Source organism: Sciurus carolinensis, chromosome 1 (assembly GCF_902686445.1).
Source record: "Sciurus carolinensis chromosome 1, mSciCar1.2, whole genome shotgun sequence".
Taxonomy (NCBI): Eukaryota; Metazoa; Chordata; class Mammalia; order Rodentia; family Sciuridae; genus Sciurus; species Sciurus carolinensis.
The window spans coordinates 208,413,014-208,430,822 of record NC_062213.1 but is presented as its reverse complement, the minus strand read 5'-3'; the positions used below and the strand labels follow the sequence as shown (position 1 = coordinate 208,430,822).

The window sequence follows — 17,809 nt, the reverse complement described above, 5'->3', positions numbered from 1 at the left end:
ATCAGTCCACTCAGTGGTCACCCCCACACCCTCCCACAAGAGCCCTGGAGCCTGACCACGGAGCTGAAGCAACCTCTGTCTCCAACCCCGTCCTATTTTCTTCTTGCCACTTACCACAACACAAAGGTCTGTTTATTTAATTTTATTTTGTGGTACCGGGGGATTGAACCCAGGGACGCTTAACCACGGAGCCACATCCACAGCCCTTTTTATTTTTTATTTCAAGTTAGGGTCTCACTAAGTTGCTGAGGCTGGCTTTGAACTTGTGATCCTAGGCAGCTGGGATTACAGGCGTGTGCAGCCATACCCGATGTTTATTTCATTCAGGGGCCGACTTCCTCTCCTAGAACAGGACAGTCCATGAGGGTACACTCCACAGGCTGGCCAGCAAAGCAGCAGCGAGCTCTGGACTGATGTAAACACCCAAAGCAAGATGAGTTCTGTTCTAGGTCCCCCCATTCCCATGTCCCTTTTCTCACAGGAGGATCCTAAGTTGAGGGGACAGCCGCACTTGTTGCTGAGGAGTCATCTGCATGCTGCAGCTGTACCTGGGGGATCAGTGGAAAGACCCACACCTCATGGTAGCCGGGGAGGTTGTGCCACCCTCCCAGAATGGGCAGGTGGACCTCATGTGGCTCCCTGGACTGCCTGCCTTCCCAGGCTCTGCCTTGGCCCTGCTGGGCTGGGCTTCCCTCTGGACCAATACAGGGATGTTGGGGCAGCAGCTCAGGCTCACTTCTGAAGCGCAGGCCTTTGAAGTCCAGAGCCAAGAGCAGTTCCTGGCACCATGCTGTGGTTTGAATATGTCCTTCAAAAGTGCACGTATTGGAAATTTAATTCCCAAAGTTGTATGTTGATGGCATTTACAGCTGGGGTCTTTGCGAGCTAATTAGGGTTAGTTGAGGTCATGAGGGAGGGGCCTCCCTGATAGCATTAGTGGCTTTGTAAGCATAGGAAGAGAGTGGGCTGGGGAACTGGCTCAGTGGTAAAACATTTTCCTGGCATGTGTGAGGCCCTGGACTCCTATTCCCAGCACTGTGAATAAAAGAGAGAGAGAGGTGTGTGTGGGAGACCTGATCTAGCAGGCTTGCTCTGTCATTGCCATGTTATGAAGCAGTATAGGCTCTGGATAGATGCCAGCACCATGCTCCTGGACTTCCCAGCCTCTAGATCTGAGTTAAATAAATACCTTTTCTTTACAAATTACCCAGTCTGTGGTGTTTTGTTATAGCAACAGAAAAATGTCCTTCAACATGCAGCAGCAATTCAACGTTGGTTGAAGGAAGGATGGCCTTGAGGAGAGGGTGAGCTTAGTAGAGAGATGCTCTGCCAGCTGCAGATGTAGCTCACTGGCAGAGTGTTTGCCCAGCAAGGGTGGTTTTGCAACATTTTCACCCCAAATTCACTACTGGAATATACAAACAGCCACTATCACATCTTGGTGCGTGTGGTGTGCCAGTGGAAACAATTGAGTTCCCTGTGTGTTGGGGCAGGGGAGGCTCAGCTGTTCTGCTGGGGGCATATCACATGCTATCCGTTGTTGATGTCATGCCCCGACTCCTTTCCATGGGTTTGAACGAAGCTGGCTAGCTGGAGAGGGCTGAAAAGTGTCAGAAGAAAAGTTAAAGTGAAAAGCTGCCTGTGGGAGAATACGTCAGCTAGGTCAGTGTGTGGTCAGTTAAGTGCTGTACAATGTGTAAGATTGTTGACTGTCAGGGTATGTTAGTAATATTGGAGGCAATCGGTGGGCTTTCAGCTGGGCTAGAGACACCCTTATCCGCCTTACAGTAAGAGAACATGTATTCCCATCATCTGAAAATCTGTGTTATACCCAATTTCAGGATGAACTGGACTCACGCACAAAGGATGCTTGTCATCTTAGCTGGTGTTTATTGAGTACCTACTGTGTGCCAGGTCCCACAATGAGCACTTCCCATGATCTGCCCTACTAAGTAGTCACAGGGGTCTTCCACATCACTGAGGCTGAAGGCCTGGGTTTTGAGATGAGGGACCAGCAGAGAGCCAGGGCCGGGAAGTGGGGTGGGTGTCTGGCCTCTAGGTGGCAGCTGTGACAGGGCAGTTGTTAGAGTCAAGATCTATGAAATGAAGTCATTGTGTAGGGGAGCTGGAAGTGGGGGGTGGGAAGGGCGGGACAGAAGGGAGGAGGGCCCCAATGCCAGGCCGAGTTGCAGGAACAGCTGGGCAAGGCCTAACCAGAGCACACAGGAGTTGGTTGCAGTCACCTGGCAGAGAGAGGTTCAGCCTGGCAGTGGGGGAGAGACAGGGGTGTGGCTCCGGAGACTGGTTATCAGGGCTGGACCTACCTGGGCCAGGGTCCACCATCTGGTTGGTGAAATCTGGATGGGGGTGGAATCTGGGGAGGGTTAAAGGATCTCTAGTCTGATCCTGGGGAGCTTGGTGTTGCTACCTGACCACAACTGTGAGATCCCAGGTCCACTGCCAGGAGAGCATGAGTGATCAGGAGAGGGAGACAGAAGAGGATGAGGGAGGCGGTACGTCAGACACAGCACCCATGCTGCCCCAAAGGCCTCCTGACTGCCAGGCCTCAACTCTGAGAAACCCAGGGTGGTCTGGTCTGGCCACCCGGGGTCTCAGGACCCTGCTGCTGCCTATGAGGACCCTGGCTGTGGTCCTGCTCCACCTGCTGCTTCCTGGGACAGTCTTCCTGCTGGTACTACTGCCTGCAGCTGGTATTGTCTACCTAGGATTCCTGTGCCACTCCAGGGTGAGCCTGGGCCCTTTGTGGGAGGGGGTCCCTGGGAAGTGGGGTCCTGCAGAGGTTCAGGGACACTGCAACTGATGGCCCTTTCCAGCATCACTCCCTTGCACCCAGAGACACCTGTGCTACTCCTCCCTGGGAGCCCCACTTCTGACAAGTCTCCCCACTGGCTACAGTCAGAGAGAGCTTCTGTTTGTTCCAGGGGACAGTTCTCTTCCCTCCCTGAGCCTCCCAGCCTGTCCCAGGAAACATCAGAGCCTGAATAGCAGGGTAGTGGTGGGGAGGGGTGTCGGGTTCCAGGAAGAGAAGATGAAATCACTGTCAAATTTCACTAGCCCTTAGTCCCTTCTCACCCTTTCTTGCCCCTCCCCCAGCCCTTCCTAAACCCCTCCGGCCCTGCGCTGGGCTTCACTTACGAAGTGGGCTAGTGGTCCGCATGGGGGTGTACGCAGATGGACCCTGTTGTCCCCTTTCTGTAGCATATGATGGGGGAGGGAGAAGTGGTGCTGGTTGGTGACAGCCGGGCAAGGGCTCAGGGTCAGCTGCCAACACAGGGAAGGGCAGATGGGGACAGTAAAACGAAAGAGGGACTGCAGGGGGCGATTCTCTTTCAAGGGTCCACCTGGGTCCCGGATTTCCCATTCAAACCCTGGCACTACCTGGCCCACAGCAGCTCAGTCCTCCACTCCGCCCCACGGGTCCCCCGGACGCGCGGGGCCCCATTCCCTGGTCCCGCCCGGGCCCCGCCCCAACAGGCCCCGCCCCAACAGGCCCCGCCCACGTCCGCGGGCCCCACTTCCCAGGCCCCGCCCCTCCTGACCCTCCTGCGGTCCGCAGGTCCGCCCCGCGCCCGGCCCCGGCTGCCGAACGCTGCTCTCGGACCGCGGCTCGGCGGCGCTCATCGTGCTGGGCTTCCTCGCGCTGCCGCCGCTGCTCGTGCTCGCCTCGGCCGCCCGCGCCCGCCTGATCCGGCGCCTCCGCCCGCTGCTGCCGCCCCCGGCGGGAACCCCGGCGTCCGACGAGAGCGGGGTGTGACGCCGGCGCCCGGGCTCCCGGAGGCCCCCTAAGGCGGCCCCGGGCGGACGAGCGGCGGGTGGGGCGAGGTCCGCCTCCCGGCTCGGTGCTCAGTGCTCAGTGCTCGAAGCGGCTGCGGGAGGGACCGGGCTCGGCCGGACCGCGGCGGCCCCGCCCCACCTCTGCAGCCTCCGCCCTGCTGCGGACGGAGGCACGGAGGAGGAGGCACGGAGGAGGCTGCCCGGAGGCGACGCCGCGGCCTGCTAGCCCACTTCCAGGTCCGCGGAGGCCCGGGGGTGGCCGGCCGGCTCCGCGCTGTGCAGGCGCGGCCGCCGCCAGAGCCCTGGCCGCAGCACGCGGCGAAGTGAGGAAGAAGGAAGCCGGCGCGCCCCGGGCCGGTCGAGACGGTCCTGCGGCTCTCCCAGCGCCTTCCTGGGTGGCGTCTCCTGCAGTCCGGGGCCCAGCCCGCGGGCGCTCTAGCGCCGCGCTGCTTTCCAGCCTGAGACTGCCTCGCTAAATTGCCGAGGCCGGTCTCATACTGGAGATCCGTGTCTACGGATCCATATCTTGTACCAGTTCTGGAATATTCTCAACCCATATCTCTGCAATCTCGTCTTTCATTCATCCCCCATGCTCTTTCACTGTTTCCCTCCTTCGTATATTCCATCTGCATGTGTCCGGTCTGCAGTCTGAGCGGTTTCTTCATAGCCCTCTTCTAGTTCATTGAGATTCATCATTTCTTTTTTAAAATATTTTTTAGATGTTGCTAGACCTTTATTAATTTATTTACATGTGGCGCTGAGAATCTAACCCAGTGCCTCACACATGCTAGGCAAGCGCTCTACCTTTAAACCACAACCCCAGTTCTGAAATTCATCTTTTCTAATCGGCTGATCAACTCATCTATTTATTTTTAACTCATTATCAGATTTAAAAGTTACATTTGGTTCTTTTTCAAATTTTTCTTTTTTTATTTGTCTTTATAGTTTTTATTCCTAGGAATTGAACCCAGGGGCACTTAACCACTGAGCTACATCCCCAGCTCTTTTTAAAATTTTTAAATTCTGAGACAGGGTCTCACTAAGTTGCTTAAGGTCTTGCTAAATTGCGGAGACTGGCTTTGAACTGGGGATCCTCCTGTCTCATCTTCCTGAGTTGTTGGGATTATAGGTGTGTACCACCACCTCAGCTGAAAATCACTTTTTTGTTTTGTTTTTGGTGGTGATAGGGATCCAACTCAGGGCACTCTGCCTGCTAGGCAAGCACTCTACCACTGAGCTACACTTCCAGCCCCTGGTAATTTATAATGTCAGCCCATATCAGTGATGATCTGAGGCCCTAACTTAGGGACACTTTTCTCCAGAGATGGGAAATGAGCATCCTAGGCCCTGCTGAGGGTCCTGGTTTAGCGATCCCCTATGCATAGCACTCACGCTTTTCCCTGACCAGTATGGCTCTCTGTCCCTGTGTCCAAGGAATTGTTTGCTTTCCCATTAGTTTCCCTTCATCATGGGCTTCTGTTCACTATTCTAGTTGTTTTTGTTGGTTTATTTAGTTTTTGTGGTACTGGGGATTGAATCCAGGGGTGATCTACCACTGAGCTGCATCCCCAGCCTTTCCTTTTCTTTCCTTTCCTTTTCTTTTTTTTTTTTTTTTCTTTTTTTCTTTCTTTTTTTTTTTTTTTTTTTTTTTTTTTTTTTTTTTTTTTTGAGACAGAGTCTTGCTGTGTTGCTCAAGCTGGCCTTGAACTTGTGAGCCTCCCAACTGGGCCTCCCAAGTAGCTGGGATACAGGTGCGTGCTGCTGCATCTGTCTGCTTATTTATAATGTCTAAGTCCAACAGTGTATTAAAAATGTTTCGGACACGGTGGTGCACGCCTTTAATCCCGCCTGTAATCCCAGTGGGTTGGGAGGCTGAGACAGGAGGATCAAAAGTTCAAAGCCAGCCTCAGCAATGGCAAAGCACTAAGCAACTTAGTGAGACCCTGTCTCTAAATAAAATACAAAATATGACTGGGGATGTGGCTCAGTGGTTGAGTGCCCCTGAATTCAATTCCTGGTACCAAAAAAAAAAAAAAAAAAAAAAAAGTATGTTTACTGTGATTCACCCAGAGTCTTGTGGTAGCTGAAAAGCTTTTAAAGGATCCAACACACCATACTGCTGGCAAGGCTCAGCCTCTGACCCAAGTCGGACCCATAGTGGCCTTGAGCAGAGACCAGTGTATGGCTGGACTGGGTCCAGTGGGTGTCTTGGGGTTTTCCAACCTTCATCTGAGTCCGGCTTTGATGCCTTTCCTGAGCAGACAGAGCTGGCCAGTTGCCAGACTGCCTAAAAGAGCTTCCCCTGGGCTGAGGCCGCCTTCCTTCCCCTCCTGCCCAAGCTGGGCAGGCTCTGGCTGCCGCCACCAGGGGCTGAGGATAAGGACTCTCTTGGGATGCCCTTGGCTGAGGATCTGCCTGGCCATACAGTCATCAAAACAACAGCTGGCCTGATGGGGGTGGGGAGGTGAGTGGCAAGTTCAGGCCCCCACACCAGCTGGCTGCTAGCCACTGACCACTGACCTGGCAGGGAGTTCTCCAAAAGGTGTTTCCCAACTTCCCAGGCTCACCCGGAAACCCATGACAGCCTCCAGCTAGCCCTGGGATGTCCAAGGGAGGCCAGCAACCTGCTTTCAAAGGCAACTGGGGGGTTGGGATATAGCCCCCATCAGTGGTAGGATGCTTGGTGGACACTTGAGAGGTGGAGGCCCAGGGTTCCACTGTGGGGGTCTTAGCCCTGGAGAGCACCGATGAGCCAGCTGCCAGGCAAGCAAACCTGGGGTGGCCACAGCTGCCTGCCCTGGAGCTGAATGTAGGCCTGAGCGCTTCCTGGCTCTGCCCTCTCTGGGTCCTGTTGTGGGGCCTTAGGGGTCTTCCTGATTCACTACCATCTAAGCAGGTCCTGAGAGGGCATGGGATGAGGGGAAGGGACCTGACCCCCAGCCACAAGGCTTCCCTCTCAGGCCTGAGGTATTCACTGACCTCTTCCTAGCTCTAGTCCCTGAGTCCCATAAATCTCTGTCCCCCAACCTCTGCCCAGCTTGACAACCCCCCTCCTTCGGGTTGTGGGTGCCCGGCCAGCCCTGCCCCCATCTCCTCTGCTTGCTGCCCAGGTGTCTCAGCTTCACCCCTCACTGGCTCCAGTCCCTCTGGACTGGACAGCCAAGCCACTGGATGGGCCAGATGAAACCTGTTTGGGAGGACACAGGCTCTTTCCCCCTTGACTGAAGGCCCTGGCTCCAAGAGGGACTTGGGGTGCGCACGTGTGGGTGTGCCTGTCCTTAGATGAGGGGTGTTGCTCCGCCCCACAGGTGAGGGAAGGGCTCTGCAAGGTCCCCACCTGGTCTATGGTGGTATATTTCATTCGCAAAATGTTTTCAGGCATACCACGCTTGAGGGGCAAGGAGGGCCCATGCTCACCCCACTCCATTCCTCAGCCTCAGCGCTGAGCTCAGTGAGGACCATGCCCCTCTAGGCATGTGGGCTGAGCACCATGCTGGCAGTACCTGAGCCAGGGTGGGGGCGCCGGGAAGGAGCAGGCAGAGCTGAGGGCCTGCCACGGGGAGGCTGCCCTCCTGGTGTTGGCCCTGGCCGGCCGGCCCTCCCTGCTGCCTCCTCCACCTGAGCCTGCCTGCCCTCCCTGGGGATGGAGCAGGGCATGGTGATCACCTAGAGAAGAGCCTGTCAGCCAGGAGGACCAAAGCTGGGGTGGCCCACCTCAGGAAGGGGCATTACTATTTAGCTGGTGGCAAGTTCTGGACACCGTCTCTCGATCCCACTCCCAGTCCTCCCCTACTTATGATGGCTCCCTTGGAGCCTGGTGTCAGCTCTCTGCCCTGCCTTGGCACTGCCTTGGCACTCTCAGAATCCCATCACCTCCCTGCAGCCCTGCCCTTTCTGTCCCCCAGCCCAGGTCCCCTGACTGGCAGGTATGCCTCCCCCATCCCTGTTCCTCTGCCTGTGCCGCTCTTCCTTTGTGCGGCTCCTGCCTTGGGTCCCTGCTGGCCCTCTGCTCTCCCGCAGCCCCACCCTCCACAGGGAGAACACCCTGCATCTCTGCTCCACAGCGCTGCCTGTCCCCTCCTAGTCTGACGGTGCTTGTGTCCCCAGTGCAGAGCTGGAGTGCTGAGCACTGTCTGGCACTCCCCCTGCCCTGCCTCTTCCCTGCTGCCTCCACTGCAGGGGACCTGAGAGGTGTCAGCTCCCAGGACTGGTCTGATCTGACCCAGGTGGGCAGGTCAAGTCTAGAGGAAGGTGGGGGAGCAGTGGGAAGGAGCTGCGGGGCCCTGCTGCTCTTGGCTGCCCCTTCCCCAGCCCCCTGCTTGCCTTCATGAGGCAGGGTCACAGGACCCAGCATCACCCCACTTTTCTGGCCAGGGCCTGCGGCAGCTGCTCCTGCCACTTCCTGTTTCTGTGTCTCCCGTGGGTGTGTGCGTGGGTTTGTATGTAGATACAAACAACTGACAAACAGCAGCTCAGAGCAATGGGGTGGGGGCCCTGGCCACTCTGCCCTCAGCTGGGGTCAGGGCTGGGGTCAGAGGCACCAGGAGATGCCCTTTTCTCTGGGGTTGAACATGACCACAGTGAGCTGGGGACAAAAGGCCCTTCTTTTCTGCAGAAGCCTGGATTGTGTGGAGGAGGGAGCTTTCTCTAGGACCTCAGTGGGGGCAGGGGCGAGGCCCTGCTGAGAGCCGTGTCCCTGGGTTCAGGGACACTCCTCCACCTGCTTGCAGACAAGTAGCTGGGCCAGCTCCTGGAAGTGAGGCGCAGGGACTCCCTGGCCCTGGGCCACGGCTGTGGAAGCAGGGTGTTCTCAGCCTCACCTGCTGCATCTTCTTCTGGGTCCCCAGGATGCCAGGCCCAGGCAGAGGCTGTACCTGGGGAAGGTGGAGGGCTGGGGGACAGGGCCCTGTTCTGTCTGGCTTGGTCAGTCCTTGCCTCTGCCTATGTCTCTGTCCCCTTTACCAACTGGGCCCCGATGCCTTCAGAGAAGAGGCTTCTGGATCATTCTATTTGTGCTCCCCCTGGTGTCTGCCTAAGATCCAGCCCTGTCCCTGACCACTGCACCCCTGGCTAACTCCCTCACCTTCTGGGATCCCATCTGTCCACAGCTTTCCTCTGGAGGTAGGGACAGCAGTGGTGGGCAGGGCAGGACACAGGAGTAAAGCTTGCTTTGATGACTGAGCAGGGGAATAGGGCTGATGGAGGGTCCCCAGAGGGTTGGGCAGCAGGAGCGACTGGGTGGAGGCTGGGCCTCCTGTGCCCCTCTACTTCTGAAGTCAGGCTGGAGGAGGGCACTGCTTCCTTGAGGCCTGAGTCACAGCAAGAAGACCCGTGCACTTTTCCAGAAGGGACGGAAACTTCCCGTCAGCTCAGCCAGGCAGCTGAGGTGTGACTCTGGGCCTGCCTCCCCACAGGGCGGATCCACCATGGCCCAGCTCCCTGGCCAGCAAGCTTGAGGATGAACTGTCTACCTGGGCGTGCCTCACATCAGTCCTTGGTGCTGCCACCTTGTCTGGTCTCCACTCAGTGTCTGTCTCCACAGCAGTCCTTGTGTGCTAGGGGCTGGGGGCTGTGCCCCGGACTGGGTGAGCCTGCATCTACTGCTCCCCCGACAGGGCCCAGGCGGAAGCACCAAGCAGCCTCTGGTCCGTGCTGAGGCCTGAGGTCTGTGGAGTGGAGCCAACACCCACTGCCAAGATTCCCGGCAAGGGGTGGGGGATGGCGGCGGGGACACAGCTCTCACTTGCTCCTGCAGCCAGCTCCTGGGGCTCAGCTGTGCGCTTCCTTTTTTAGGCAAAGCCAAGCTCAGGCCATCCTCATAGTCGCCACCGAGTCTCACCTGCCAGAAAGGGAGGAAGGAAAACCATTGAGTCCCATCCGTCTCCCCCACCAAACATCCTCCTGCAGAGAGTGAGAAGGGAGCGGACATCCTGGCGACAAAACCCTGCCACATGTGTGTCCCTAACCCCAACTCCATGTTTACCCCATTGGAAGGGATCTTAGGAGGGCCGCAGTGGGGCTTCTGCCCAGGGGAGGAGGCCGGCCCTTCCCAGGGAAGACCCTTGCAGCCAATCCCCTTTTTGGGCCTAGTCAAGATTACAGGACCGAGCACTGTCTAGTGGGCCCCTCCAGTCCTGCTAGGGTCTTATCTGTGGTTCTCGGCACCTCCTTGAATAGAGTGTATGAGGTCAGTAATAGGCCCATTATGGGCACACTGGACAACAGGAGACAGTTGGTTCAGGCCTTGTCCAGTGTGCCCTTGTCTTCAGGCTCTTGTCCCCACTCTAAGGCCCTTCCAGATCCTGTTGATAAGTCCTTAAGGACACCGACCCCTCAGTCCTGTGGCCAGTGTGCAGCCGGGCCGGGTCGGGTCTTGGCTTCAGGGACCCTCAGCTCTTTGGGGTCGTGGGCAGTGGTGAGCTCCAAAGGGTATGGGTAGGAGATGGGTGGTGAGGGCGACCCCACAGCCTTACAGCCGGGAGAGGGGAGACTGGAGTGCCTGTGTGTGCATGCCCACGCGTGCATGCCTCGGTGGTGCCCGGGTTAGTGCTGCGTGTCGCCGCAAGTCCCGGTGGCTCGTGGGCGCGCCTCTGCGGAGTCCGTGCAGGTCGGTGTCTGGGGTGCGCGCGCGCGGGCGAGTGCGTGCGCCCGAGGCGTGGGCGTGGTCGCGGGCGTGGCCTGCCGGGGGCGGGCCCTCTCCGACCCGCGCCCGGCGGTCCCCGAGCTAGCCAGCGACAAGCTGCTGCCGAGCGCCCCATCCCGCCGCGGACGATGCTCCCCTGGACGGCGCTCAGCCTGGCCCTGAGCCTGCGACTGGCGCTGGCGCAGAGCGGCGCGGAGCGCGGTGAGTGTGGCGGGGCTGGGGTTCCGACTCCTGACGACCCCTCATTCCCGCTGCCCACGTTTGGCTGCTCGGCTGGTGGGCGGGAGGTTCCGGGAGCTGAGCCGGGAGCAAACCGAGCACTCCAGCCACTTGTGGGGAGCGCGCCCAGGTGCTCCAGGCTGCACGACTGAGCCAGCGCGGAGCGGCGAGGCCGGCGTCTGCCCTGCGCCTCCCCGCGGGCAGGTCCACGGGGCCTGGACCTGGAGGGGAGATGTCTGGGGGAAGAGGCCGTCCCGCCTCGGTTTCCCTACTTTCTGAAGGACCTCAGTAGGGGCAGTGGGAGATTTGGAATCGCCCTGGGGAAACCCCAAGCCGAGGACTAGAGACACCTTGACTCCCCACCCCCCAGCCAGCCCGTGGCTCAGTGGTGGAGGGGCCCTTGTGCACACCCACCCCGCAGGGTGCCGGGAGGGAGGAAGGGGAGGCCCGCCAGGGGCTGGGCGGGCCCTCAGGCTGCTAGGGGGTGTATCCTGCTTTCTGGGTCCAGATGGAGCCGAGGATGGGGGCCAGGGGAGGGGTGACGTCATCTGTAAGTGGGGTCACGATTCCAGCCTGGCCATCTGAGCCGGGGGCTGTGTTCAGACCTCTGCTCTCACCCTCCCCTGCTGCCTTGTACATGCCCAGAGAGTTGCCTTACCTGGAGGTTGAGCTGGGTGGCTGGACTCCAGCCTCCAGGGTGCCTCTCTGAAAGCCAAGCCTGAGGGAGCACACCCCATATTCAGACCCTCCTGGAGGCCAGGGCTTTTGGCTCCACCTGCATTTGATGTCTGCTGAGGTATAGGGTCTTGGAGGGCTAGCACTCCTCCGCACAGGGGACCTGAGCCAGCCCGGGGTGCACTAGGTCACATGGCCTGTGTACAGAGCTGGAATGCACTGAGAGTAGGCCTCCTGCTTGGCTCAGCGCTCTTCTCCCTGGAGGTGCCACCCCTAGGACCTCACCCTTTGAGCACCTGCTCAAGGAAAACCCGGGCCTTGGGGTCTCTGCTCTGGGTGTGGGTTGATCTGGGGCCACCATCTGGGGTTGAACCCTCATATTTCCCTAGGTCCCCTTGCATCGGCCCCCCAGGGGGACCTGTTGCTCCTGCTGGACAGCTCGGCCAGTGTGTCGCACTACGAGTTCTCTCGAGTCCGGGAGTTTGTGGGGCAGCTGGTGGCACTGCTGCCCCTGGGCCCTGGGGCCCTGCGTGCCAGCCTGGTGCATGTGGGCAGCAGGCCACACACCGAGTTCCCCTTCAACCAGCACAGCTCAAGCCAGGCCGTCCAGGATGCCATCCGTGCTGCAGCCCAGCGAATGGGTGACACCAACACTGGTCTGGCACTGGCCTATGCCCAGGAGCAGCTGTTTGCTGAAGCAGCAGGTGCCCGGACAGGGGTGCCCAAGGTACTGGTGTGGGTGACAGATGGGGCCTCCAGCGACCCCGTGGGCCCCCCAATGCAGGAGCTCAAGGACCTGGGCGTCACCGTCTTCATTGTCAGCACTGGCCGTGGCAACCTGCTGGAGCTGTCTGCTGCTGCCTCAGCCCCTGCTGAGAAGCATCTGCACTTTGTTGATGTGGATGATCTGCACATCATTGCCCAGGAGCTACGGGGCTCCATTCTTGGTAGGTGGGATGAGAGCCTGCAAAACCCAAGCGTTTGATGCCCTCCAGGTGGGGATGGGAGGTAGTTTTTCCATGCACTCTCAGGAACACAGTCCAACTGGGTGCCTCCATGTACTCTGACACCTGGGCTGTGAAGAGACGGAGCAAACCTTAGTGATCACCTCCAGGTGATCTCCACGGGACTGAGGGCTACTTCTGGTAGGGTGTGGAGGCTAAGTGGAAGATGGACCTTAAGCTGGAGACGTCAGTGGCAGCATGTGCACTTAGGCATGTCCAGGGGCCCACTGGCTCACCAGGCCCACCACACCAAAGAGGGAAGAACCTGGAAGGTCAGGGACTGCCTCCCATAAAGCTCAAGCCCTACCTGTTCTGGGTAAGGACAGCCACAGAAGGGTTTGAGTTGGTTTACATAGGAAGTCTGTTGTGGGCACTGCTGGGGAAGAAGCCAGACCAGGAAAATCTGCTGTAGGGGCCCAGCAGCATCCCAATGGCTCTCTTCTGGATCACCCCTCAGTCAAGCCCCAGAGGGGAAGGACCGGAGATGAGAGGCTTGGTGGCTGGCTAGGCCTGCTACAGCCACAGAAGAGTGCCACCACCCCAGAGTTCTTACCAAGTCTCTGCCTTTGGGTTAATCATCTACCTAGAGCAGGAAGTTGTTGGTCTGTGGGCTGGGAAGGGGTAGAGGGTCCCCCAAGGTCTTTCCCAGGAACAACTGACCCCTAGTGGCCCTTGGCAACTGAGCCTGGAGAGGACAGGAGAAAAGGCTCCCTTCAGAATCAGGGAGTGGGGTGGAGGCTCCTGGGGCTGAGGGCAGAGTCTGAGGGGGAATTTAGACAAGCCCCAACCCAGACGTTAGGAGGAGGAAGGTCAGGATCTGCATGTGCTTCCCCACAGTGTCCCCCACCTGCCCGCTGCTCCAATGGCCACGAAGCATTTGGTGTCACAGGCTCAGCACCCACTCTGGAGTCTCCCTTCACTACATTCTGGGGGACCTGAAGCAGGTCCAACTGTTCCTGGTGTTTTCTTGGCTCCACTGCCCCCAGGCCTCCCCCATGGCCTCCCACCTCATGGCTGTACCCTCTGGTCCCCTTTTGCCTAACTGCCCAACTGACCCCATACCTTGTGCTGGCCCATTGGGCTGGGGTGCTGGTCCTCCATTCTCAGACACCATTGTTGGGGATCTTTTGTCCAGGACCTACACCTCCGCATACAGGTCTGGGTTGGGGCTAAGGCAGCCAGGGAGGTATCCATGGGCACTCCTCTTTTTCCCAGCGCAGTTTTGCACATCAGAGCATCTGCTGGGCATAGTCCACAGCCTGATGCCTGCATCATCTTGGCAGATGCCCCCGCCCTGTCCTACAGGGTCTTCTCTGGATCCTTCAGGGCTCCACCCACTGGTGCCGGGGAGGTGTCCTCTCCCCTGACCTCCTGCACCTTCCACAGATGCCATGCAGCCACAGCAGCTCTATGCCTCCGAGGTGACGCCCAGCAGCTTCCGCCTGGCCTGGCCGCCCCTGCTGACCGCCGATTCCGGCTACTACGTGCTGGAGCTGATGCCCACCGCAGACCCGAGGGCCCCAAGACGCCAGCAACTGCCTGGTAACGCCACGGACTGGACCTGGGATGGCCTCAGCCCTGACTCGGACTACGACGTGGCGCTGCTGCCCGAGTCCAACGTGCGCCTTCTGAAGCCTCAGCACCTGCGAGTGCATACGCTGCCCGGTGAGCCTCCGACAGGGTATGGCGGGGGGTTCGCCGGGTGGAGCGTCCCTTCTCTGACGGCCCCCTCCCCCCGCAGAGGAGGCCGGTCCCGAGCGCATCATCATCTCGCATGCCAGGCCGCGCAGCCTCCGCGTGAGCTGGACCCCGGTGTTGGGCCCAGCTGCCGCGCTCGGCTACCAAGTGCAGTTCGGGCCACTAAGCGGCGGCGCAGCGCAGCATGTGGAAGTGCCTGCGGGCCGAAACAGCACCACGCTGCAGGGCCTGGCGCCTGGCACCGCCTACCTGGTGACGGTGACCGCTGCCTTCCGCTCCGGCCGCGAGAGGGCGCTGTCCGCCAAGGCCTGCACGCCCATGGGGGAGCGCAGCCGTGCCCCGCGCCCAGCACCCCGGGTGGCAGTGGGTCGTGGCGGGTGAGCCGACCCGCCCGGAGGGGTTCGGAGCTGTGGACCCGAGAGCCCCTCGTCCCGAGCCCGGTGGGAGGGGGTGCCAGCCTCGCTCTTTACCCGCCCCCCCCCACTCCTCTCCTCGCTGGCCTCGTCCTACTCCCGGCCAGACCCCCGCCCTCGCGTGTTGTCCTGTGCGCAGCATTTGGCAGAGAGGTGGGGAGGGCATCTGCGGGAGAGTTGAGAACGTCAGACCCGGGACTGGCCCGGACCCAGGTGGGGAGACAGGGGCCAGGGCTCCGGCTTGTGGGAAAGGCCAAGCACCCTGGTGGCAAGGGCTGCACAGTTGGATGCAGTGCCCAGGGCCACTGAGGTCCTGCATATGGATAGACAGTGGGTGGGGTAGGGGAGGACCAACTAGCATGGGCAGTCTCCAAAGGCCTCTGGAGAAGGAAAGAACAGGAGGCTGATGATGTGGCCTGGTTCTTTGCCAGGACCCTTGGGCTTGGAAGGCAGTGGCCTCCTGTGTACACTGGCCCTGCCTTCCTGCCCAGGACCCCAGCTGGGCCCAGCTAGCAGCCCCTGGGATGCAGAAAGCACCTTTCTGGAGGTACAGACTCAGAACCTAGCACTCAGGACTGTGGGGACAGGGGCTGCCCACCACTGCCTTTGCCAGGCTCCAAGGCCAGCACTCAGGAGCTTCCTGGGGGAGGGGGAACAGTGTTGCCCTGGGTGGGTTCACCTCAATTACTATGCAATATTGTCTGACCCCAGAGGGTCATGGGCTACCTCCTGTCACCATCTACTATCCTGGAGCTCTGGAGAAGTCACCAAGGGTAGGAGGGACCTGGCTGCTTCTGTAGCCCACACCGGGCAGGGCCTTTTCTCCCAGAATCACCTGCCCAGGCTCACCTTGCCTCTCTTCCCCACTAATGACCCAGATTCCAAAATACAGTAAATCAGTTGTATGCTGAGCCTACTGTCTCAACAGAATGTTTGCTCCTGGGACACTCCAGCCTGGGACAGGGCAGTGCGAGAGGTCCAGTGTGCAGGCGCGTGGTGTTTCTGGAGAGGAGGGGAGGCTGGCCTTCTACAGTCCCTTCTGGCCCCTGCTTCTGTGGCCCAGGACCCACAGTTTGGACAGAGGCAGGCTGCTGGAACTCAGGAGGACAGAGGTCCCAGTAGTTCTGCAGGCCATTCTACTGCCCAGTCTCTCACCTGTGGGCACCCTGTGCTGGCAAAGCATGTCCCACATTGCACCTACTTTCTTCTACCCTAGCGAATCCCAGGTGGCCAGGGCTGAGGGGTGGTTTCTGGACCCCATATGGGTGTGTGTGTTTTCTGAGCACCTGCGTGCTGCCATTTCCCCCAAGAACCCTGTTGTGCATCGCATGGCCTGAACTGGTGCTTCTTATGACCTATGGGTCCTGGACATGGCCAGTGGCTCCTCACTGACAATTCCAGAGAGCCCACTTACAGCCCCTTCCAGAGTGTCCAGGGACACAAAGGTACATTGGAGGCCATAGGTTTGAGCAGGGTAGGGCAACTGAAGGCCAGCACTAAGGCCACCCATGACACCACATGGCCAGTTGAGTGGGTGTCACTTCAGGGCCCTGTAGGGACAGTGCTGGCTACTCCTGACTCTCCAGCTGCAGGGAGGGGCTGCTTTGGGGCAGAGGACAGTGCATGGGGTCACCATAAACAGGCAGCTACTTACATACACATAAACCCTCAGCAGGATAAGCTACACAACTATGGGGAAGCCCAGAGGGGCCCGTGAGCTTTGGGCTCAGTCCTAAATCACTACAGTCCTGGGCCTGCTGTCACTATTCTTATTACCGCTTATGAACCACCACACCTGGGGAGAAGCCAGCAGGGGCTGCCAGCCCACAGGAACCCTGTTTTGGTAGGTTAGGGTGGGAACCAGTAGCCCAAGGTCCCACACTGGAATCCTGGGCCAGGTTGGGCAGTTTTTCTTTTGGCTGAGCTTGGGCCTGTGTGTGGGAGGTCAGTAAGGGAGGGGGTCCACATGCCCGCTGTGGTGGAGGCAGATGGGCTGTGTGCCTGTGATTGAGGCTGGAACCAGCAAGCTGGAACAGAAGAGGAAGAACAGGAGCAGGAAGGGACCAGCTGGCTGAGGAGAGAGATTGGCCCCTCACTTTTGAAAGCTAGACTCCCCACAAGAGGACAGGACTGCAGAATGATACTGATGGTCAGCAGCAAACCTGTGCTGGCCACAAAAGGGGCTTTAGGTTTAAGAGGACAGCCTTCTGCATGGCACTGTCCTTGGAAGACAGCAGGCAGCTGGCGGCTGCAGCCTTGGTGCTGGAAGCCCCAGGGCTGGGTTGCTGGGGGCAACAGGCTGCAGTGTAGTTCTGAGATCTAGTCAGGGGTAGGGGACTCAGACCACGCCAGCTGCACACACTCTAGGAGCAGACTGCTTCCCACTGCCTAGGTGGGGTCTACTTTGAGAATTAGGCCCCAGCTCCTGCTGACCTGTACTTCCATCAGGGGCTGCACACCCCATCTGGATCAGGGCAGGCTGGGGGCCAGGCTATCAACCTGCATCTTTAACCTCTGCAGTCTCCCTAGGTCTGTAATGCTGGAGGACTCCTGTTAGAGAATCTGTTGGGGAGGTCAGAAGGGATCCCATCAGCAAAACAGCAGAGTGTAAGCAGCACTCACATTTGTCAGTTAAATGAAAATGCTTCAGGTAGAAAGCAGAGTCATGATTCTCTCATTACTTTAGTGTCTTTAGGAAGGGTGTGTCTGTCCTCCCAAATAGTCTAAGATTTTAAGTATCAAAGTGTGGATGGGGTATTCTACATACTTCATCAGAATGGAAAGTGTGGAACCCACTGCTTTTTCTAAGTTTCTCCTTAAAGCAAGCCTGAATTTTTGTTTTGTTTTGTTTTGCTTTAGTACTGGGGATTGAACCCAAGAGTGCTCAAGCACTGAGCCACATCCTCAGTCCTTTTTATTTTTTATTTTGAGACAGGGTCTCACTAGGTTGCTTACAGCCTGGCTAAGTTGCTGAGGCTGGCCTTGAACCTGTGATCATCCTGCCTAAGCAGCCCAAGTCACTGGGATTAGAAATGTGAACGACTTACACTCAATGCAAGCACCAATATCTTAAGACAGCAATCAACACTTGTTCTTAAAAGTATGCCAAGTTCAATGAATCTATTAAATGCAGAGATTTATAAAAGACACAAGCTTGTTAAATGCCTGCCTGACCTGGGGTTTTATTCATTTACTATTATCCATCCAAGCCACCTCAGGGGAGCTATGGGAGGTGTGGTTTGCAACTGGTCCAGAAAAATACTGAGGGTGGCCACTGGGGGGCGTGTGGAATTTCCAGGAAACTCGATTTTTGTGTTAATTTGTGTGGGGAAAAAAAAAATCTTAGAATTTTCAACCTTTTC

General features: G+C 58.3%; 2 protein-coding genes across 2 annotated transcripts; both read left to right on the top strand.

The window, feature by feature from the left end:
• The first annotated feature begins 2,188 nt into the window (after positions 1–2,188).
• Tmem88b (transmembrane protein 88B) lies at positions 2,189–4,778 on the top strand. The gene is made up of 2 exons (XM_047565165.1): positions 2,189–2,746; positions 3,578–4,778. The coding sequence occupies exons 1-2, from the start codon at positions 2,471–2,473 to the stop codon at positions 3,773–3,775; spliced, it is 474 nt and encodes a 157-aa protein (XP_047421121.1). The 5' UTR covers positions 2,189–2,470; the 3' UTR covers positions 3,776–4,778.
• Positions 4,779–9,660: 4,882 nt separating this feature from the next.
• Vwa1 (von Willebrand factor A domain containing 1) lies at positions 9,661–17,607 on the top strand. The gene is made up of 4 exons (XM_047517257.1): positions 9,661–10,639; positions 11,722–12,279; positions 13,723–14,001; positions 14,078–17,607. Exons 1-4 carry the CDS (start codon positions 10,567–10,569, stop codon positions 14,413–14,415), a joined length of 1,248 nt encoding a protein of 415 aa, XP_047373213.1. The 5' UTR covers positions 9,661–10,566; the 3' UTR covers positions 14,416–17,607.
• Positions 17,608–17,809: the final 202 nt, after the last annotated feature.

Excerpts from the sequence above, each read along its gene's own strand:
- Vwa1 (XM_047517257.1), top strand. The coding sequence starts at position 10,567 with ATGCTCCCCTGGACGGCGCTCAGCCTGGCCCTGAGCCTGCGACTGGCG. Across the intron at positions 12,280-13,722 it reads GCTACGGGGCTCCATTCTTG|ATGCCATGCAGCCACAGCAG; the intron begins GTAGGTGGGATG and ends CACCTTCCACAG. Across the intron at positions 14,002-14,077 it reads GCGAGTGCATACGCTGCCCG|AGGAGGCCGGTCCCGAGCGC; the intron begins GTGAGCCTCCGA and ends CTCCCCCCGCAG.
- Tmem88b (XM_047565165.1), top strand. The coding sequence starts at position 2,471 with ATGAGTGATCAGGAGAGGGAGACAGAAGAGGATGAGGGAGGCGGTACG. Across the intron at positions 2,747-3,577 it reads GATTCCTGTGCCACTCCAGG|GTCCGCCCCGCGCCCGGCCC; the intron begins GTGAGCCTGGGC and ends TGCGGTCCGCAG.